The sequence below is a fragment of the Amblyraja radiata genome, chromosome 24, assembly GCF_010909765.2.
Source record: "Amblyraja radiata isolate CabotCenter1 chromosome 24, sAmbRad1.1.pri, whole genome shotgun sequence".
NCBI classification, from domain to species: Eukaryota; Metazoa; Chordata; class Chondrichthyes; order Rajiformes; family Rajidae; genus Amblyraja; species Amblyraja radiata.
This window is the reverse complement of record NC_045979.1, coordinates 3,596,459-3,620,144: the sequence shown is the minus strand read 5'-3', so window position 1 is coordinate 3,620,144 and position 23,686 is coordinate 3,596,459. Positions and strand designations below refer to the sequence as shown.

The 23,686-nt window shown below is 44.3% G+C and overlaps 1 protein-coding gene across 1 annotated transcript in view; it reads right to left on the bottom strand.

Moving 5' to 3' along the window:
- srgap2 (SLIT-ROBO Rho GTPase activating protein 2) overlaps positions 1-23,686 on the bottom strand; it is a 211,586-nt gene that overhangs the window by 29,032 nt on the left and 158,868 nt on the right. The window contains exons 11-17 of the mRNA XM_033042275.1: positions 17,435-17,462; positions 16,114-16,144; positions 11,590-11,650; positions 10,947-11,024; positions 9,387-9,521; positions 4,537-4,642; positions 2,406-2,630 (exon numbers count right to left, since the gene is read on the bottom strand). Coding sequence (XP_032898166.1) covers positions 2,406-2,630; positions 4,537-4,642; positions 9,387-9,521; positions 10,947-11,024; positions 11,590-11,650; positions 16,114-16,144; positions 17,435-17,462 — 664 coding nt within the window. The remainder of the gene's footprint in view (positions 1-2,405; positions 2,631-4,536; positions 4,643-9,386; positions 9,522-10,946; positions 11,025-11,589; positions 11,651-16,113; positions 16,145-17,434; positions 17,463-23,686) is intronic.

Here is a 23,686-nt window from a genome sequence, read left to right as displayed (position 1 = left end):
GCAAGGAAGTCAGGGGTGTGCAGGCCTGACAAATCTTAAATAACCAACCATTGATTCTTTCCTAATATCTGTTTAATCTGCCTGCCTGAAAGCAGAATGGGAGCAGACCTTTAATGTCAAGTCGAAGCTGGTGGGAACCTGTAGGGACCCAGGTAGTCAGAGCATAAGATATGTTTTTGGAGGAGACCAGAGTGTGAGTATGATCAAGTTAATTGGAAGGGATGCTGTAGTTTGAAAGGGTAATGAACTTGTGGATGGAATGGTCCTTTCTAGCACATGGTCCAGCAAACATCACAGAAGTGTCCTGAATGCAACATATATTTCGCAGTGTTCTCGTCTGGTCCTTATGTTCTGCTGTGGACATTCTGCCAGCAAAACCGCATTCCCCAGTATCTGGCTGATTATGCCCTGTGGTGACATAACGTCAGGACATCTGAATGTTAATCTGAGCATGGCCTTGCTTTATTAATAAGCTTGTTGATGGCATGAGCTCAGAGATCATTTTTATACCTGAAACCCACATCACATCATTCTTGTCGGGCAAGGGCCTGATATTTCATCAGTGGTCTCACTCACGCACTCTTTACTCGATGGTTGTGGGATTGTTTAGTTTAGTTTAGAGATACAGCACGGAAACAGGCCCTTCGGCCCACCGAGTCCACGCCGACCAGCGATCCCCGCACATTAACACTACCCTACACACACTAGGGGCAATTTACAGTTACACCAAGCCAATTAACCCACAAACCTGTACGTCTTTGGAGTGTGGGAGGAAACTGAAGATAGACAATAGACAATAGGTGCAGGAGTAGGCCATTCGGCCCTTCGAGCCAGCACTGCCATTCAATGTGATCATGGCTGATCATCCCCAATCAGTACCCCATTCCTGCCGTTCCTGCGTACCTGTTTTCATTAGGCACAGCCACCTGGGACTCCTGCACTCCACGGTTACCACCCTTTCTCTCAGACACACACCTTCCTTCTTCCCGTATCCTCGGCGTGACTACCTCACTGTAGGTCCTGTCCAGGTAACTTTCGTTTTCCCGGATGGCCCTGAGGTCATCCAACTTCTTCTCCAGTGCCCCAACACGGTCCTTCAGGAGCTGAACCTGGGCACACTTGCCACAGTTGTAGCAGCCAGAGGCTCCATCTGTCCCTGGGCTCCCACATCCTTGCAAGCCTCACACTGCCTCATCTTACCCGCCATGTGTTCACCGCGTCCCGTCCTCTCCAGCTTTATGCGTAGTCTCTCTCCTCAGCCTCCTTGCTGAAGACTCTCGAGCCAAAGACTCACACTTTACTCTCAAGGCCGCTCCCTCACTGCTGCTCCCCTAGAGCAGCCTTGCTTATAGTGACTGATATATTGTCTAATTTGCCAATTTACAAATCAAATTCCTCTGTTTAAAACAGTTTTCCCCCTCTGACTCACCTTTCCCACGGGTTTCAGCCAATAAGCTCTTCTCCCTGCTTCTCTTTGATTGCTGCTTCTCCGAGATCCACGTAAGCACTCGGAGAGATCCACGTAAAGATCTCGGAGAAAACCCACCTAGGTCACGGGGAGAATGTACAAACTCCGTACAGACAGCACCCATAGTCGGAATCGAACCCGGGTCGTAGTCGTGATCGAACCCGGGTCTCTGGCCCTGTAAGCGCTGTAAGGCAGCAACTCTACTGCTGCGCCACCGTGCGGCCTATTGATATTGAAAAGGCTTGGAAATTCCACCTAAACACACTCTGCACTGGCAGCGAGGACAATTCTGACATTTGTCACGGTTACTTTGAACTCCATAGGGAAGTAGAAATAGTCACAGAGTCTCACAGAATGGAAACATGTCCTTCAACCCAACTTGCCCATGCCGATCAAGTTGCCTCATCAACACTGGTCTAATTTGCCTGTGTTTGGTCTATATCCCTCTAAACCTTTCTTATCCATGTACCTGTCCAAATGGCGATGGGCGGGAGAATAGTGGGAAGTGTCAAGCCGATTTAGTTAGTTTAGTTCCTCCTCTGCTCTGTTTACCATCTTTCATTCCATACCACCTGAGGACCAAGCAAGGGCAATTTCAAGGCTTTCAGGTCACAAATAGGCATAGACTTTTCACTGTACCACATATACCGTGGTACAGTGAAAAGCTGATGTTGCGTGCTACCAGTCAGCAGAAATACAAGACATGATTACAATCGAGCCATTCGCAATGTACAGATACATGGTAAGGGAATAGCGTTTGGTGCAAGGTAAAGCCAATAAGATAGTCAAAGGGTCAAAGATAGTCCGAGGGTCCTCAATGAGGTAGATAGTAGTTCAGGACTGTTCTCTGGTTGGGGTAGGATGCTTCAGTTGCCTGATACCACAACCAGAGAGCAGTCCTGAACTACTATCTACCTCAGATTGGGTAAAGACTCACCAGTAATCTTCCGCAGTCAACCCCTTGTTGTACACAGGCCCATCCAGCTCCTTCTGTCCTGGGAAGATAGCGTCATGGTGCAGAATGATGGACTTCATGAGTTCATTTACATGAGACTGGCAGGACACCTGATCATGGCCTTCAGGCACGGACATTAGTGTGGGTCCAAAGCAGGTAGCCAGGTTGTACGGGTCCATCATGTTTTCCTCACTGAACTGAGACAAGCTTCACACAAACAAAAATAAATGGAAATTGGTTGCTCTCTTTTCAATCTAATTATGCAAACAATGTCAATGCTGAACATTTAAGAAAATGGCATCAATCTTGATGTACTTTAATCATGCAAAAATGGGAAGCCAGTAAGAAAAACAACCATTTGACATATGCAGATGCTGCCTTATACTGAAGATAGCCACAACATGCAGGAGTAACTCTGGATTGGAGTGGGTGACGGGGTGGAAGATTGCAACCTTCACGTGGTCCGCCCTGTTTCGACTAATGCAATCAACTCGACGTGCACAAACGGAAGATCAAATAGAACAAGTTGTCCAACAACTTTAGGCTGTGCACGCCACACGAAAGAAGAAGAAGGAGAAGGAGTGGATGACGTTTCAGGTCGAGACCCTTCTTCAGTCTGAAGGGCCTCAACCTGAAACATCACCCATTCATTCTCTCCATGGATCCTGCCTGTCCCGTTGAGTTACTCCAGCATTTTGTGTCTAATTTCATTTACAAAGCACTGTTCATACCATCGAGGTGCAATACAACCCTAATTCTCTCTGGCGGCAACTACCAGATGTTCAGGAACTCACAGGAACATGTACTGAGTCAGGGCTGTGACTATCAATATGGTGCAGCTGCATCTGGTTTGGTTATCCAGTGAGCTTGGCTACCCATTGCGTGTGTTCAGTACATCTGGCCTCCCCATGAGTGGCGAGTGTGCAGAAAACACATGGTAGCAATTTAATCCATTTTTTTAATGGATTTTTCTTTGTGCGAATAGTTTGCGAGGCTATGGAAAACATTTTCATTCCAGACAACACCAAGATGGCTGTAGAAAAGCTAACATTGAGTTAACCTTTACACTGCCCTGTAAAATACTGGAGCTGGAAGGGACGGTGATATTACTGGCCAGTTAATTTACTTCTAGAGGTACAAGTTGAAGGAGGAACGTTTGGCTGGAGAATTTGTGGCTAACCTGACTGGATGAGTACAGTTCCACCAACACTCGAGGAATTTGACGATATGTTTGATTGAAATCAGCAAAAGACATTCCTTTAACCACTAGTGCACAGTGCCAACCATGTACATCTCCTACAGAGTACACTGCAGCAACGAATACAAGCCTCTTCAACAGCCCCTAGAAAATGCAGCTTCCAGCACTTGAAAGTTCAAGGATAACAGATGTAGTAGGAACATAAATGAAAGCTCCATTCCAAGTAACACACTGCCATGCAGAGCAGAGGCTAATTGCTGTCACATTCCTCCAGGGTTATGTACGATACCAAACTACTGAGCGAAATGAATCAGTCAAAGATGAGTCATTCCAAGGAATTAAGAAACTCTGTATAGAAGATAGACACAAAAAAGGTCTCGACCCAAAACGTCAGCTATTCCTTTCTCCCAGAGATGCTGTCCGACCCATTGAGTTACTCCAGCTTCTTGTGTCTATCTTCGGTTTAAACCAGCATCTGCATTTCCTTCCTACCCAAACTCTTGTATGGTTTAATTTAGTTTAAAGATACAGAGTGGAAACATGCTCTTTGGGTCACCGAGACTTCCAGCGATCACCCGCACACTAGTTCTCCTCAACACACTACGCACAATTTACGGAAGCCAATTAACCGACAAACCTGCACCTCTTTGGAATGTGGGTGGAAACCAGAGCACCTGGAGGAAACCCACGCAGTCACAGGGAGAATGTACAAATTCTGTACAGATAGCGCCCTTAGTCAGGATCGAAACCGGGTCTTTGGCGCTGTAAGGCAGCAGCTCTACCACTGCACCATTGTGTTGCCAATAATAGGCTTATTCCACATGTTAATAACATGAATAGCTTCAGGCACTGAGGGTGAATCTAACGGCAGAAGACCCTCTGTCACATCCTATTGACATGCACATTAATACTTACTGACTGAGGAAACCAAAGAGGTAGCGCATTAGGATGATGGTGGGCTTTGGTAAAGTCACAAGGACTTTGCGGATTTGAAGAGCTTTCTCATCAACGTTTTCAATAGCTGTAAAGAGCAGAAACAAAATATGTTACAGTAATGCAGGTTATGCTCGATGGTTGACAGTTAATTCACCTTGAAGACGCTTCTTGTACAGCACTCCTCACCTCATGCATCCTACATTCTTGTCCATCTAATCAAGGGTATTGCGTGACATTGTATGTCGGAGCACAGACAGCAAATGATCATCGGCTACTTGCACACAGAGGGCAAAAGTTTAAGCAGGAGCCAAAACTGTGTATGTGTCATTGGAATAGTGATCAGTCACAAGCAACCCTGCCTGCTGATTTTGCTTACTAACTGGAATGACCTGAACTGCCTAGCGCAATGACGCATCTAGGATAGAAGATTCAAACTGTGGCCCAAGGGGGAATGAGTTCCAGTCCAAAGGGACATGATTGTAAATAATAGAAAAATTATAGATAAAAGGAATCTGCTCCGACCCAGACAGATGCCAGACCATGTTTCGGGATAATAATAGGTTTATTCCTAGGATCCGGTTCATTCCTAATCTCTAAAGGACACACAAATCTCAATCTAATGCACATTATTCAACCTGCATTGTTTGAATTCTACAGCAACAGCTGCAAGCCCCCAAACCTAGTTGACAAAAATCTCAGCAATTGCAAAGTCCCCGCCCATGACATCAGGGAGGCACCAGGGATAACTTTTCTCCCTGTGTGCTTGCTCATCACACAAAGCTTCACCAATTTCCAGAACTAATTCAATTTTCGACAATCACAAATTAATTTACCACATCTGATTTCTTCTCTTGCATAATTTCAATTCAATACATTTCTTAAAAGGCCTGTTAGATCAGTACTTTACCAGCATCAAGAATTCCCATTTTGCACTTGAGCAAAAAAGATTGTGCTGGGTCGGGCAGCATCTGTGGAGGGAATGGATTGGGTGCATTTTGAGTTAAGTCTCTTCTTCAGACTGATCCGAAGAAGGATCTTCCAGCTGAAGAAGAGTCCTGACCCAAAAGGTTGTCTCTCCACTCACAACACAGATGCTGCCTGACCCGCTGAGTTCTTCCAGCACTTTCATGACCAAGGGAATTATTTGTCACATTTGTTTCACTTACCTCAATCCTCATGGTCTCTCTTTCTCTTTCTTCAATTTCTCAGTGATTTGCATCAATCTTTCTCAAGCCACTAGTTCTTACTAATTTTATTACCTCATGTCCTTCCCTGAACGTTGGTGGTTTGAGGCACACTCTGGGGCCTGAGGCCTTACATATCAGAATGGTGTGACACAGGGGCCACAGTTTAAGAATAAGGAGTAAACCATTTAGAACGGAGACGAGGAAACACTTTTTCTAACAGAGAGTTGTGAGTCCATTGAATTCTCTGCCTCAGAGAGTGGTGGAGGCAGGTTCTCTGGATGCTTTCAAGAGAAAACTAGATAGGGCTCTTAAAGATAGCAGAGTCAGGGGATATGGGGAGAAGGCAGGAACGGGGTAGTGATTGGGGATGATCAGCCATAATCACATTGAATGGCGGTGCTGGCCCGAAGGGCCGAATGGCCTACTCCTGCACCTATTGTCTATTGACACTAACTTTGCTGTGCACAAAGCCACCATGTCCCAAGTCCCTTTGTACCTCCGATTCCTGGATTCTCTCCCCACTCCACACCTTTATTCCTACTACCAAAATGCATGACTCCACACTTTGCTGCACTACATTCCATCTTGCACTTCTCTGCCCGCTCTCCCAACCAGTCCAAGTCCTTCTGCAGAGTCCCTGCTTTCTCTACACTACCCGCCCCTCCACCTATTTTCGTATAATCCGCAAACTTGGCCACAAAGCCTTCAATCCCCTCGTCCAAATCATTAACGTACAACGTGAAGAGTAGCGGCCCCAGCACCGACCCTTGCGGAAGTCCGCTGGTCACTGGACCGCACAGATCATGTACCTTGCTCTTTGTGGACAATCATTACAGGTGGACTGTAATTAGCAGTAACTGTCGGAAGAGGCAGTGGGTTTAGAGGCTGAACTCAATGGGGTTGAGCTTGTCACGAGGTACACACCAAGCTTCACATCCAGTGCATGGTATAGTAGTGTGTAGTAGTCTGGATGGATGACAAACGCAAACCCTCTGATCCTGCTGCTGCTTCAAAGACACTTTGATAGCCATACAAAATGCCTGAAGAGAGCAATCAGTGGAAATAAAATCCACACAGAACTGAACAGGATTCTTTTTTACACTTTAATTGAATCTTTAAAAAAAAAAATCAATTTGTTTCAACAGTTAGTCTGTGGTCTGGAGTGCAGAATGAACACAAGCAGAAAATTCAATTGCACCACTTAATCTGTAACTGATTGGAAATTCGGGAAAGGAAGTAAGAATCATGGAACTTAAAGTAAATGAGGAACAAAACTGAAGATAAAAGAGGCTGCGGACTCGTTCTTGTACAAAGAACTGTGTGCTGAGGGAGGCAATGGCCAGTCACCGATTCAGGTCGAGACCTTTCCTCAGGTCTCTGTCCTTCCTCTCCACTCCCCAAGTGTTGACTGTCCACAGATGTTGTCTGAGCCATTGAGTTCCATCAGCAGATTGTATTTTGTTCGAGGAAAATAATTAGACATAGTGTGAATGTTTGAAGTTTGAAGGGGGAAAAGTATAGGGATAGGGGTGAGGGAATGGGAATAGTTTATTGTCACATGTGACTAGGCACAGTGAGATGTTTTGCTTGCGTACACAATGTATACAAATAGTATCCACCTACGGCGCTGACACAGCTACAAAGCACACGGCTCCCCATTTTGTCCCCCCTCCACTAATAATGTAGCAACTATCTCAGGAAACAGGAGATTCCTGAAAGGATGAATTAAAACTTGTTAAAGTGATCTTTTGTAAGGAGCATTGTCTAAAAGGAAAAAAAATGGTAGAGGGGCTTAATGAGTAAACGCCAGAGCTTAATCCTTGGCAGATATCTCAGCGGCTTGAAGAACTGAAGGTTGCAGGGAGACAGAGAAAGAGAAAAAGAAAACAAATGAGTGAGACAGAAGAGAGAGTGAAGCAAATACTGAGAATGAACTGCAAAGAGAATAGAGAAGAAGGCCTTGTAAAGTATGGTGAATACGAAGGCACATAATATAGTGTAAGAACAGAGAATGAGATCAGGGCAGAGAAAGAACATGAGGGGAATAATATGGATTTAACTAAAACTGGCAGAAAGATGCACATTTTTCTTCACAGTTTATAATGGATTGAAGTGTTGAAAGGGTCCCTTGCCTTCCTTCAAGTCTCAAAAAAAGTCTCATAACATTTTTTTTTCTAAGTGTGACACGAGCTTGTGGTATTCATGTACAGGTCAATTAGACATCTAACCTCAGGATTATTAGAACAATGAACCATGCCGTAGAAAGTTCCAATTTAAGGGAATTATGTACTGTCCCAGCTAAGGGGGTCGGTGCCCTGAGCCTCTGTCACAATCACCCCCTCACTTCCCAGATGCCTTGAAAGATCAATCAGCGATTGACTCCGGTCACTGAGAGCTCCTGCATTAACTTGGGAGGGAGGTAGGATCAGAACCCCAGCTGCTGTGCCTCTGCTTTTTATCTTGCAACACACACAGGGAAAATCTGACACTTAACACAGGCCTCATAGCATGGCTGTGGGTGATGATCCAGCTGCTCACTCAGTCTCACCTTTCCTGTCCCGTCACCCCATTCCTTCTCTCCAGAGATGCTGCCTGTCCTGCTGGGTTACTCCAGCATTTTGTGTCTATCCCTGACTATCTTTGTTTTGTTTTAAATCTCTTTTCGGGCAAATAACGATGCCATGTTTAAAAACAAGACAACTGTTAAGTGGGAGCACTAGATCCTGAGAAATATAGGATCTTAAGATGAACTGGCCAATGCTGGCTATTTGAAAAGCAATTGAAATAATCCCCCTTCACCCATTCTGCCTCATTCAAGTTACTTTTGATTCTGCTTCCAACAACTGTTTGGACACTGCAATGTAGATCACAACTCAACATGCTTAAAAGAAAGACAATTCTGAACTCTCTTCAATCTCTGCAATCTCTGGTCACTGGAACTTTTGTTAATGGAAACATAGACAATAGGTGCAGGAGTAGGCCATTCGGCACTCCGAGCCAGCACCGCCAATCAATATGATCATGGCTGATCATCCAAAATCAGTACCCCGTTCCTGCTTTCTCCCCGTGTCCCTTAATTCTGTTAGCCCTAAGAGCTAAATCTAACTCTCTCTTGAATACATCCAGTGAATTTGAAGGGAATTCCACAGATTCACAACTCTCTGGGTGAAATGGAGTCAACGGAGTTCCATACTTTCTAATACATCTCCCCTACTCCTTTCCAAGGAATAGGCTTAGATGTCAATAATTACTGACCCAGAAATAAAGTTGGAGTAAATTTATGCCTTTTTAAAAATAAATCTTGCACCAATTACATGGCCCCTTAAAATATAAACAGTCCTGAGTGGCATCAAGCTGTGACTCAGGAGGACAGATCAATTGGTGACCATTGCCAGGTCAGCATTATACTAGCAATACTATGAAGCTGTTAAATCTTCTACAGAAAGTTACACTTTGGCCATTTTGGCAAACTCTCTTCTCGGATTCAGTCACCCTTTCAATAGGCTTCTCTTTATTCTTTAATCCTTCCCGTCAGATACTCATCCAACTTTTAAAACATCAGGGATTGTAATCAACCAAGAAATCGCGCGTGTCTCGCAGATAGAAAATCAAAACCCATGACCAGCAAAAAAGTCAACTTACTGACACAGGACATTAAGTCATGAAAAATTTCTTTGGGGAAGAGTGGGCTGTTCAGGCCTCTGAAATATAGTTTAAGCACTCCTGCTATCGAGTCCATGTCATGGTCATTCTGATCTCCTGCTAAAGGGTCCTCACCTTTGTAGAAAACAAAACAATGGAATAAAATTAGAAAAGGTATTCGTTCCCCTTTAAACCAATCTGTGTGAGCATATATAGACAGTTCAAGGTGGCCAGGGCACTCTCATACCTTGTGTTCCCATCCAAATGCAAAACTGCTATTTTGCTATATTTTCTATCCCTTGATATTCATAACCGACCATGTGCCGCAAGTGGCTTGTTATAGATGTGAGACACTGTACATTGGGCCATTGCAATCTCAAAAACAGGCCTGAGAGTGCAGGGGAATGAATAGGTAAGTAGACCATGTCCACTGATCTCTCCACCAAATGCAACCCCGTCTTGAGTAGTAATTGCATCTATTTTTAGTTCTTCCCTACAGCCTTCAGGCTATTAAACACGACAACCTCCAAATAAGCTCTGAACTACATTGACTTGAAGGCATTGCTTTTATCTTTCTGCACTATTATTGGTTGTTTGTTTTCTTAACGTGTGTGTGTGTGCGTGCGTTCGTGCTTGTGTGTGTGTGTGTGTGTGTGTGTGTGCGCGTGCGCGTGCGCGTGTGTGTGTGTGTGTGTGTGTGTGTGTGTGTGTGTGTGTGTGTGTGTGTGTGTGTGTATATACACACACACAGAACTTCCATATCTTGTTTATCATATTGTTTACAGAGTACTATGTTTACATATTCTGTTGTGCTGCTGCAAGCGAGAACTTCACTGTTCTATTTGGGATGTATAACAATGGGACAAAGAAGTTTGGGACGTATAACAATAAAACACTCTTGGCTCTTGACTAGTTTTAGTTTTCAGAGATACAGCATGGAAACAGGCCCTTTGGCCCACCGAGTCCATACCAACCAACAGTCACCAATACACTAGTTCTATCCTACGCACTAGGAACAATTTGCAGAAACCAATTAACTTACAAACCTGCACGTCTTTGGAATGTGGGAGGAAACTGGGGCACCCGGAGAAAACCCACACAGCCACAGGGAGAACGTAGACAGCACCCGTAGTCAGGATTGAACCTGGGTCACTGGCGCTGTAAGGTGGCAACTCTGCCACTGTGCCACCGTGTCTTCACAGATTCTTGACAGCTGGATTGCTTTGGGCAGCACATTGTGGCCAGGGGGTTTAAGATTCATTTTCACTGTTTCAATTTCTAATATGCCCTCAGTGCAGACCACACAGGAAAGGAGAACTCTCCAGCAGAGCGATCAAAGACTCTCTCATCAACATGTTTATCACCTTGCTTCTGCAGATTATATCATCCTAAACCATCCCATTATCATACAAGAGCTTAATTTCCCACAGAAGCAATCATTCAGGAGAATACATGGATCATGGCTATGATTGCAATTTCTTCAACCGAACACTGCTGAGAAAAATCACCAGAAATACCATTGTGTGGTGATGTGAAGAAATAATTCGTTCAGGTACTAACCTCTTTCAAAGGCTTTTTTGATGTCAATAACTTCAATTTGTGATCCTGATACACGGAAAATTCCCTCATGCTCCAGCCCTTTGGGAAAAATATGAAAAAATAAATGTACATGAACTGGCAGCCACCAACAACTCCACCACTACCTTCCCCATCAAAGAGTGAAGGGATTTCCTGCAAATAACCTCTTTCATACTCTTACCGAGATTGAACCCAGGGAAACTGACTTGTATTCCACGAGTATTGAGTATAGAAGTTGGGTTGTTATGTTACAGCTGTACATGGTGCTGGTATTGTGTTCAGTTCTGGTCACTATTCTATAGGAAAGATGTTAAGCTGGATTTTGAAATGTTCAAAATCTTTTGGCCACACTGATATAATGCCGGCAGTCGCCGAAAAAATTCGCCAAGTGGGACAGGCCCTTAAGTGATGGTGTTAGCATCACGTTCAGCACAGATGTTACGGGCCAAATAGCCCGTTCTTGTGTTGTACTGTTCTATGTCCGACTGTACGTATGACATATTTCGAGTGTCAAATATACTGGGCTAAATACAACGCACTGGAAAGTGAGAATAACAAAGCAAACAGCCCCATTGTGTGTTATTTGTCCATTCGTAATCGTTCTATGTTTGGGCCCTCCACATACCGTGCCTGCTGATAAAACGGATGCAACTCTCCACCACCAGAGGAATGATGTGGCTTTCACCCTAGAAAGAAAAGAAAGAAAATCTCAGCGTGGACCGGTATATCCCGCAGAAGACCATCCTGAACTCTGCAGATTTCTTAATCCCTTCACAACTCAACAAGAGTTCCTGAGCATGCATATCTCTGGCAAGCTATCCCAGCACACTGATGAAATCACAAAGAAAACTCATTAACGCCTTTTCATCCTTAGAAGATCGAGGACATTTTGTAAATCGCCGAATACTGTATTGCATTTCTACAGGTTTATTGTAGAGAATATACTGACTGGATGCATCGTAGCCTGGTTTGGTAACTCAAATGTCCAGCAACAAGGAAGGCTGCAGGAAGTGAGAGACACTGCCTGGTCCATCAGGGATTCTGACATTCTCACCATAGAACGCAGAGCACATATGGGTCCTGCGGCCCTGAATGTTTGTAGCAAACATGATGCAAGTTAAACTGATCTCATCTGCCTGTACATTATCCATATACCTGTATTCTGTGCACTTCCATGTGCCTATCTTAGATGCCACTATCCTCCCTGCCTCCACCACCACCCCTGGCAATTTGTTCCAGACCCCCACTGCTCTCTGTGAAAGAAACCTGCCCCACATGCCTCCATTAAACTTTCCCCCTCTCACCTGACAGCTATGGCCTCTAGTGTTGGACATTTCCACGCTGGGAAACAGGGGGAAACCACTTGAGTTGGCTACCCCATCTATGTCACTCATAATACTTCTATCAAGACTCCCCTCAACCTCTGACGATCCAGAGAAAACTATCCAAGTCTGTGCAACTTCTCCCTGTGGCTAAAAACTCTCTGATCCAGACAGCATTCTTGTGAACCTCCTCTGTATCCTCTCCATGACGTGTACATCTTTCCTGTAATGGGGCGACCAGAACTGCACGCGATACTCCAAATACTAACCAAAGTCCTACAGAGCTGCATATATTATGCATTGCAATGAAGGCAAGCATACAACCCTATCTACTTTGTGCTGCCACCATCAGTGAGCTATGAACTTGGAATCTAAGATCCCACTGCACATCAATGATGTTAAGGGTCTTGCCATTTACTGTATACTTCCCCCTTACATTCAACTTCCCCAAGTGCAGAACCTTAAACTTGTTTGGGTTAAATTCCACCTGTCATTTCTCTGCATATTTGCACAGCTGATCTATAAAGGGCCTGTCCCACTAACGCAATTTTTTTTGGCGATTTGCCGGCACTCGTCATAGTCGCAGCAGGTCGCCGAACATTTTCAAAATGTTGAAAATCCAGCGATGACCAGAAAAAGGTACGACTCTTTGGGCGACTACTCATGACCATACAGGCGTCATCCTGTGACATGTCGTCTGTATGGTCGTGAGTAGTCACTCAAAGTCGTACCTTATTCTGGTCGCTTCTGAATTTTCAACATTTTGAAAATTTTCGGCGACCTGTTGCGACTATGACGGGTGCCGGCAAGTCGCCGAAAAAAATTGCCTAAGTGGGACTGGCCCTTAACTCTCCAATTTTGGCATCATCAGTAAACTTATTTACTAACTCATCTACATTTATGTCCACTTCATTTATATACATCACAATGGCAGATGTCTCAGCACAGATCCCTATGGAACTCCACTGGTCACAGACCTCCAGCCAAAATATTCACCGCCCCTATCTTCAACAATCTCCTTCGTCACCTCCACTAAAAAACTCAATCAGAGTTGAGCATGACCTGCCATGTACAAACCTGTGCTAGCCATCCATAATTAGCCCATTCTCCTCGAAGAATGCTCTCCAAATGTTTCCCTGCCAATGACCTGAGGCACACAGGCCTCGAGTTCCCTGGATTCTCTCGACTTTCCTTCTTAAACAATGAAATAAAACACTGGCCACTCTTCAGTCCTCTGGGACCTCGCCTGTGACTAGAGAAGAAACGAAGATCCTCGTCAAGGCCTCTGCAATCTCCTCTCTTGCCTCCCTCAATAACCTGCGATAGATCCCAGCCAGCCACTTGGGACTTATTCACTTTTGTGTTCTTCAAGAGCCTTGGCATCACCTCCTCCTCGATCTCAAACTGCCCTGCAATATTAGAATTCTCCACACTGATCTCACTGTCCTCCAAGTCCTGCTCCTCAGTGAATTCAGATGCAAAGTACTCGTTTAGTACCTCACCTACATCACATCCTCCGACGCCAAGCCCAGACTCTCTCCTTTATCCTTGAGCAGTCCTATCTTCTCCCCGATCAACCTCTTGATTTTAACCTACGGATAAAAGCCTGTGTATTTTCCTTAATCCGACTCAACAATTGTTTTTGGCCCTTCTAATTGCCCGCGTCAAAGCGATCTACAGGAGGTGCTGCCTCAATAAGACAGCCAATATCATCAAAGACACACAACACCCTGGCCGCACCTGCTGCCATTGGGAAGCAGGTAGAAAACTGAACAGCATAGCACAGGAACAGGCCCTTTGGCCCACAATGTTTGTGCCCAACATGATGCCAAGATCAACTCTTATCTGTCTGCATATAATCCATATCTCTCCATTCTGTGCAAACATTCCATGTGTCTACCAAAAGTATTTTAAATGTCACCGAGATATCTGCCCCACCCACCAGCCCTAGCAGTGTGTTCTAGGCATTCACCACTCTCTACGTAAACAAACTTGCCCAACACAGCTCATTTTACTTAGCCCCTGTTATCTTAAAGCTATACCCTCTAGTATTTGATCTTTCCATCCTGGGATAAAGGCTTTGTGTATCCTATCGATGCCTCATAGTTTGATATTTATATAAGCTGGAATACCACAACCTCCAGCTTCAAGAACATGTTCTTCTCAGCAAACATCAGACTCTTGAGCACTGCACAACACGAACCATCTGATCTTCTATGGATAGACACATAAAGCTGGAGTAACTCAGCAGGTCAGACAGCATCTCTGGAGAAAAGGAATAGGTGACGTTTTGGATGTGAAGAAGAGTCTCGCCCCGAAACGTCACATTTTCCTTTGCTCCAGAGATGAGTTACTCCAGCTTTTTGTGTCTCCCTTCGGTTTAAACCAGCATCTGTAGTTCCTTCCTACACACTGATGATCTTCTTTGGAATTTGGTTTGGTTGCACTCCTGACTTCGATTTTGCACCATCATGGTCTGGTTACCAAGTATTACTGATTGTTAATTTATTGGCTTATTGGCCATTGTATATTTGTTTGTGGTATTGTGGGTCTGTGAAGCTGCAGAAAGCAAGAACCACTTTGTTCTGAAGATACCATCATCTGCAGTTCCTTCCTACAAACAGTGTTCCGTTGCCAGGCCACAGTAAACACTGTTGATTCTTATGTCTCCATTAGCCTGGAATGCCTCCAAATAATGAGAAGTATCTGGAGTACCACTCATTAACTGACACTTTTTTTTCTCCATCAAATGTATTTTTAAATAAGTATTTCCTGACAATTAGCTTGAATGCTACACTTAAACAAAATTGACTCTTGCTCAGACTCTTGGCCAATATACACAAAAAAAACAAATGTCTCATTTGCTTACTATTTCTACACCTTGAATATCTAACTTCTCGCCACTCGAATATTTTGAAGATGACACCAAAAAGATTGATGAGGGCAGAACTGTGGATGTATATATGGATCTTAGCAAGGCATTTGGCAAAGTCTGCATGGTAGGCTGCTCTGGAAGGTTAGATTGTATGGGAAGCAAGGAGAGATACCTGACTGGATAGGAATTGAATCAGAGGGCGATGGTGGAAGGTTGCTTCTCGGACTGGAGGCCTGTGACTAGTGGTGCACCTCGGGGTTCGGTGCTTGGCACTAGTGTGGATGGGACATGTTGCTCGGTGTGGGCAAGTTGGGTCTAAGGTATTTTTTCCATGCTGGATGATTCTATGGCTATGATTTCTTCTCTCGTTGGATACCATTGCAGTCTATCCTCTTACTGAAACTTTCTTACCCTTTGCTCCAATTTTTATTCTATACTCAAAAAGTCTTCCACTTCCCTTTCCATCCATTCTGTATTGAGGTGAAGACATGACATTCCTTCTCTCAACTTGGGCGCATTCACTTCTAGAATGTTTATCCCAGTGCACGACTCAGTGCAACGCCCTTATCCCAGTGAAGCAGAATTCTTCTTTCACGACTGTTGTCCTAACTTCAAGGAGCCGCCACATTATTAAATTATGGCCTTTAATTCTGTATTGCATTTCTGAGTGTTTTATCAGTAGTCGTTATCAAGCTGGCTTAGTTACATTATATCCAATTGCCTGCAATAAAGATAACTGATTGTTTGATGGTAGCTGGGTATAAACTGCAGAGGAAATGGAAAGGAAGGAACGCCCTTATTTGTTACAAAATAGTTTTCTCGTGGGTAAAGGAGATTCTGCAATAGATTTCCCAAATGCCAGGTCCAGAAGCTTCTAGAAGCCATACCCTTCCACAGCCACAATTATTGACAATAGTTTAAGCAGAATGAATAGTTGCTGGCGGACTGTTACCTGTTTTTTCACACTGGAGTTCTGACGGCCACTGCACGGGATATGGCGAGAAAAAGAAAATAAACATTAAACATTGCAAGGTAAATGCTAACTCGGAGCCGTATAGAAACATAGGTGCAGGAGTAGGCCACTCGGCCCTTCGAGCCCAGCACCGACATTCAATGTGATCATGGCTGATCATCAAAAATCAGTACCCCGTTCCTGCTTTCTCCCCATATCCCTTGATTTCGTTAGCCCTAAGAGCTAAATCTAACTCTCTTGAAAACATCCAGTGAATAGGCCGCCACTGCCTTCTGTGGCAGAGAATTCCAGATTCACAACTCTCTGGGTGAAAAAGTTTTTCCTCATGGTAGACAAAAGTGCTGGAGAAACTCGGCGCGTACGGCAGCATCTATGGAGCGAAGGAAATAGGCAACGTTTTGGGCCAAAACCGTTCTTCAGACCGAAAGGTTTTGGCCCGAAACGTTGCCTATTTCCTTCGCTCCATAGATGCTGCCGCACCCGCTGAGTTTCTCCAGCACTTTTGTCTACCTTTGATTTTCCAGCATCTGCAGTTCCTTCTTAAATAAGTTTTTCCTCATCTCAGCACTAAATGGCCTACCCCTTATTCTTAAACTGTGACCCCTGGTTCTGGACTTCCCCAACATCGAGGAACATTTTTCCTGCATCTAGCCTGTCCAATCCTATAAGAATGTTATATATTTCTATAAGATCCCCTCTCATCCTAAATTCCATTGAATACAAGCCCAGTCGATCCATTCTTTCATCGTATGTCAGTCCCACCATCCCGAGAAGCTTACAGAAACCTAATGCTCGCAAATCTAAATCAATCCTTTACTGTGGCAGAACAACCTCTTGCTTTGATAATCCCACAAAGCAGAATCATCTACCATGATTTTAAACAGAGCAACATGCACAATTGCTGCCTTGACTACAGGGAAAGTCAAATGTTAGCTCTATATAATTCTGTTTTTAATCATGCCACCATGTTAAGGTGACCAAGGTGGATGGCAGCTTGGCAGATATTTCCACTACGCCAGTTGCCTGTTCCACCTTTTGTTGAACGCACTGTTTTCGAGTGAACAACATCCAGTGGGATGCCCAAACTCCCTCGATGCAGCAGGTGAAATCCTCAGGGGCAGGACTGCCGACCTTCACACGGAACTGGCCCTCAATACCACGTGTGTCAAATGGATCTTCTCAGTTGAAAGGCAGTTTTAAAGCATTCAATTTCCACTCATTAACCAAAACAGATGTCAACTTGGCCGCGCGGAAAGATGAAAACTGCATGAAAGAGTGGAAATTCAGAAACTGGACCCACCTGCCAATGGAATAGCCTGCCCTCTGGCCTAAAATTGGTGAAGGAGGAGAAAAAAGAAAATATTAGTAATAGATTGAAAAATGTTGTAAAGTACTGACATTAAGGTAAGCATGTTCACACTGTTGACCTCTTGTTTAAAGTCCCTAAGATCCCCATAGAAATGGAACAGTTTCTTTGTGGAACTACTTGGCACATTTACCAGGAGGTTTACCAAGAGTTTGCCTGAAATGGAACATTTCAGTAATCGTTAGTGAATAGATGGACTGAGTTTTTCTCTTGAGCAGAGGAAGGTAAGAGGGACCTGAAAGAGGTATACAACATTATCAGGGTCATAGAGTGAGTGCATGGTGAGAAACATCTTCATAACAGAGGTTAGACACAAAATGCTGGAGTAACTCAGCGGCTCAGGCAGCATCCCTGGAGAGAAGGAATGGGTGATGTTTCAGGTTGAGACCCTTCTTCAGACAGAGGTGCCCAGAATCAGAGGACAAAAGTTTGAAATAAGGAGCAAGGAGATTAGAGAGGATCTGAGGAAATGTTTCACACTCGAGGAGTGGTTGTAATCTGGAATGCAGTGCCTGAGAAACAAGGACCCTCACCACATTTAAAACATATCTGGATGAACCTTTGAACCAGCAAGCCATGTTAGACTACGGACCAGTGCCTATAAATGACAGTGAGGCTGGGTAATCGATGGCCAGCGTGGATATGGTATACTGAAAGGCCTGTTTGGGTGAGACTGGGGGTTTTGGGGAAGGTGCAATCAACCTTTGAGAACAATCAATGCAAAACTGTAATAACTGTAATCTGCAGTTGGCCACTTGGGCGACCTAATCCGCGAGTTCTGGCGAGTTTGCCCTAGACTTATACTCGCAGCATGGTCGACACGAGGTCGTAGGAGGTCTTCGTAACTCTCCTTCATGCTCGAGAGTGGTCGCCGCGTACTCGAGGCCTCAGCTAGGTCGCGGCGTTGTTTTCAATATGTTAAAGAATGCCCGTGAGTAAAAAAGGGTCGCCATGGAAAAAATCGATCCTTTTTTACTCGTAGGTTTAGTCGTAGTAGGTCGGCATGTTAGTCATAGGTAATCGAGGGTAGTCGAAGGTAGTCAAAACCAAATTTCGTTTGAACTTCATGATGAGGTTCAAATGACAAATAAACGGTATTGTATTGTATTGCATTGTGTATTGTAGATAGTCTTCATCATAGTCGAAGGGAGGTCAAGGAGATCGAAGGAGATCATCTCCACTATTCAGTGTCCAATTTTCCCGAAGTTAGTCGTAGCTAGTCTTCAACATAGTTGAAGGAGGTGGAAGGAGGTCTTCAACATAGTTGAAGGAGGTCTTCTACATGTAATTTTTTTAAACTCTTCTAAACTTGCCAATTAGGTCGCCCAAGAGGACAGCCCCTTTAGACTGTCCCCAGAAACTGACACACCTGAATTTCTCACAAGTGTTGACTCAATTTACCTAAATGTCTCCTGCTTAGCCACCCCAAACACTCGCTACCTTATGCATTGTGGAAATTATAATTTGCGATTTTGTGTGCTGTCTGAGTGCCTGTGATGTTGCAAAGGGCCTGTCTCACTTAGGTGACACTCCAGGCGACTGGCAGGGACTAGTTTCAATGGAATTCACCTATGACACCTGGCACAACCTACGACAACACATACGTCAACCTACGATAGCAAAAATGGTTGCCACTGTCATCAAAAAATGTTCAACATGTTGGAGATTTTGCGGCAGTCGCCTAAAAAATCGCCTAAGTGGGACAAGCCCTTTATTACAAGCAAAGCTTTCAATTCACCTGCACGTCACTCCACCAGTGGACATGACAATGAACTTGACTCAACTTGAGTTAAACTTTACAAACACAATAAACAGCAAACACTGAAACACTAAAATGGAAGGACAAAGTGGTGCAAGTAAGGAACGTTTGTCAAACATCTTGCTGCGTCTTTCCCAACTTATTGGTCAGCGTCAGCAGATGGAGATGCAATGAGCTCAGCGGGATGAACCGGATCAGATGTAACCGGGTGGAAAAATCTGGGATGACACCAGAAGCTCAGCACTAGTTCAGCAGATGGCAGGTGTATGACTCACAGCTGGGCTCTCTGAACAGATTTGTCACCCCTAGCTCTTCCTCACATTGTGTTCTTGACTTTTTTACCTCCTAGTTCTATTTCCGGAAAGAAAATATTACGGGAATGTTAGGCACAGGGAACTGCAGGTGCTGGAATCTTGAGCAAAACAAAAGTGCTGGAGTAACTCAGCGGGACAGAGTTAATTGTGGGGGTGAATGGTAGGTGGCGGCTTTATACAGAACTTTTCTCCACTCTGAAGAAGGGTCCCGACCTGAAATGTCACCTGTCCATTCCCTCCATACATGCTGCCTGACCCATTGAGTTACTCCAGCACCTTTGTTAGTTCTGTTGGTCAGTGTGGCGCAGTCCCGAAGGGAACATCGCAAGTGGCAGAGGCACTGACTTAGTGATATTATTGCACAAGGGCTTGCCCCACAGCCCACTAATTAAGGACGTCTGGTCTCCAATGTTCAGTACCACAATGGGCACTGGATTCACCCACTAGACTCAGCTGTGAGAATAAGGAGAGACACGGGAATGTAGACGCTGGAATCTTGTGTAGAACGCAACGTGCTGGAATAACTCAGCATTTCTGGAGGACATAGGTAGGCAATGTGTTGGGACCCTATTTTTGGACAGATCGTAGCAGAGAGGAAGCACATACTACATATTTCCCTGACATTTCCTCCGCCTGCAATGTGATCCCACCACTAGTCACATCTTCCCATCTCCACCCCTTGTTGCTTTCCATAAAATGCACTCTCTTCACAACTCCTTGGTTTCCTTACCACCCAACCTGCACACTCAACTGTAGGAAATGTTACACCTGTCCCTACACCTTGTGCCTTATCTCCATCCAGGGACCTCTGTGGCCCTTCACATGCACCTCCTCTAACCACATGTATATATGTTAAAAATAAGAGGGTGGCCAGGGAGAAGGTAAAGGAGGAAATCTAGGCTACTAAATGAGTATTTGGCAAAAGAAGGGCCAAAATGTTGCCTATCCATTCCTATATCGAGCCAAAATGTTGCCTATCCATTCCTCCGGAGATGCTGCTTGACCCGCTGAGTTACACCAGCACTTTGCATTTTACATGCGAAAGAGTTAATTGTGAAGAAAAACACATCAAGTGGAGCAGCTTTGGTGAAAGCATTTTAGGAAAGCATTGGGAAAAATTCTAATTGGAAAATGCTGGAAACACTCAGCTGGTCATAAAGCACCAGTGGGATGAGAAACAACATTGATATTTCTCAGCACCAAAGGGAGAAAACGAGTTTGTTCCAGTAGCAGGGTGGAAGGTGTTTAATGCTTCCCATCATTCTCCTCCACGGAAATGCAACTCTTTAGTGGTTCTGATTTCAAGTGTTGCTTTTCCCGATCTCACGGCCATGATCTGATCTGCATTTCCAGGATATTTTGTTTCATTTCAGATTTCCAACATCTGCAGATCTTTTGATTTTCATGAATGATAAATGCGTTTGATTCTGGACATACTAGATTTTTAAAAGTATTTAAATAAATTTGAAGTAAATATTCCTTCTGCCCTCAATCTGTGTCTTGTTTATTAACATTCAAAGGACGGTATGTATTCTCTTCAGGGACATGAGGCTTGTTCTTTTCTGGAATGCCCAAGGCTGAGGTTCAAGGTTTCATCCTCGTTCTTGTGCTCTGTCATCAAGGAGGTGTTTTGGGAACTAACCAAGTGACATAACTCGAACGATAGACACAAAAAGCTGGAGTAACTCAGCGGGACAGGCAGCATCTCTGGAGAGAAGGAATGGGTGAAGTTTTCAGGTCGAGACCCTTCTTCAGACTGACGAAGGGTCTCGACCTGAAACATCACACATTCCTCTCCAGAGATGCTGCCTGTCCCGCTGAGTTACTCCAGCATTCTTGTGTCTATCTTCGGTTTAAACCAGCATCTGCAGTTCCATCCTGACATAACTCTATGCACAAGTTTCAGGGGAACTGAAAAGATGGTTCAGGCTTCAATGTTCCTGCAAAGTGCAAAAGCATTTTAAAGAATGATACAGGTGGGACTTTTCCGATTATTGTCTAATTTTTAGATGGGAACTTCATGGGAAGTTTTACTGAAGAGTTTAAAAAAAACAAGAAACGTGGGAGGAAAGCAGACCAACGACAGAAAAACCCAGGCGCTCAGACCCTAACGGGCAGACTTCAGTAAACCTGGCCACAAGCCGAGCCATGATGAGCATCTCTGATTAAATCCCAATCCTGGATATTTCAGGAGCCCTTGGTCCAGGTACATGGATTGGAACGGTTTAGAGGGATAGGGGCCAAATGCGGGCATATTGAACCAGCTTCCTACAGAATCATCATTAGGCATAGGTGATGTGCCAGATGACTGGAGTTCAAGTTCAAGTTCAAGTGAGTTTATTGTCATGTGTCCCTGTATAGGACAATGAAATTCTTGCTTTGCTTAAGCACACAGAAAATAGTAGGTATTTACTACAAAACAGATAAATGTGTCCATATACCATGATATAAATATGTACACACATGAATAAATAAACTGATAAAGTGCAAATAGCAGAAAGTGGTTATTAATAATCAGAGTTTTGTCCGAGCCAGGTTTAATAGCCTGATGGCTGTGGGGAAGTAGCTTTTCCTGAACCTGGCTGTTGCAGTCTTCAGGCTCCTGTACCTTCTACCTGAAGGTAGCAGGGAGATGAGTGTGTGGCCAGGATGGTGTGGGTCTTTGATGATACTGCCAGCCATTTTGAGGGTGGCTAATGTTGGGTTTCTATTTAAGAAGGGCTGCAAGGAAAAGCCTGGGAATTATAGACCAATGAGCCTAACCTCTGTGATAAATAAATTATTGAAGTGGATTCTCAGGGATAATGATATACATATGCATTTGGACAGACAGGGGTGATTAAGGATAGTTAGCATGATGCAGTACTTGGGTGATGGTGTCTCATTGATTTTCTTGAAGAGGTTACAAAGAAGGTTGACAAGGACATGGTCTCAGGTGCTGTCAGCAGGGCCTTTGATAAGGTTCTGCGTGGTAGACTTTTCTGGAAGGTTAGATCGCACGTGGTCCCGGGAGAGCTAGCAAACTGCATACAGAATTGGCTTCATGGAGGAAAACATGGGGTGGTGGTGGAAGGTTGTCTTTCCCCAGAAATGTGCCACAAGAAATGGTTCTGGGTCCATTGCTGTTTGTGGTTTATATCAACGATTTAGAAGAGAATGTACGAAGTAAGATTGGTAAGTTTGCAGATGACATCAAAGTAGTTGGTATCATAGAGAAGATAGTTAGAGCAAGATCTCAATTCAGCTGGACAAGTGGGCTGATGGACTTTTAAGCAGATAAGGGCGAGGTGTTGCATTTTGCCAAGTCCAACCAGGGCATAGAAACGCAGAGCCAGCACCCCTATTCAATATGATCATGGCTGATCATCCAAAATCAGTAGCCTGGTCCTGCTTTCTCTCCATATCCCTCGATTCCATTAGCCCTAAGACAGGGGTTCCCAACCTTTCTCGTCCCGTTTACCCCTGGCAACATTAACAGCACATAACAATGTTATTTCACTTATTTATGAACAACTAATGATGAACAGATACTGGTATACCAGAACCAAGCACAGTCAGTCAATGAGAAAAAATATGTACTGATCCAGAATCAACAAATTCACCTCCTGGGTAGGCGAAATTTACCCCAGGTAGGGAATCCTTGTACTAAGAGCTATATCAAACTCTCTCTTGAATACATCCAGTGGATTGACCACTGCCTTCTGTGGCAGAGAATTCCACAGATTCACAACTCTCTGGGTGAAAATATTTTTCCTCATTTCAATCCTAAATGACTGACCCCTAATTCGTAAACTGTGACCCCTGGTTCTGGACTCCCCCAACATCGGGAACATTTTTCCTGCATCTAGCCTGTCCAATCCATTAAGAATTTTATATGTTTCTATAAGATATCCGCTCATCCTTCCAAATTCCAGTGAATACAAGCCCAGGCGATCCATTCTTTCATCCTACGTCAAGGAATTAAATCCTATCCCACTGAATGGCAGGGTGCAGAGGAGCGTTATTAGAGCAGAGGGATCCATGAGATCAGAGTTTAGGAGGATGAGAGGGTATCTTATTGAAACGTATAAGATTGTTAAGGGTTTGGACACGCTGGAGGCAGGAAACATGTTC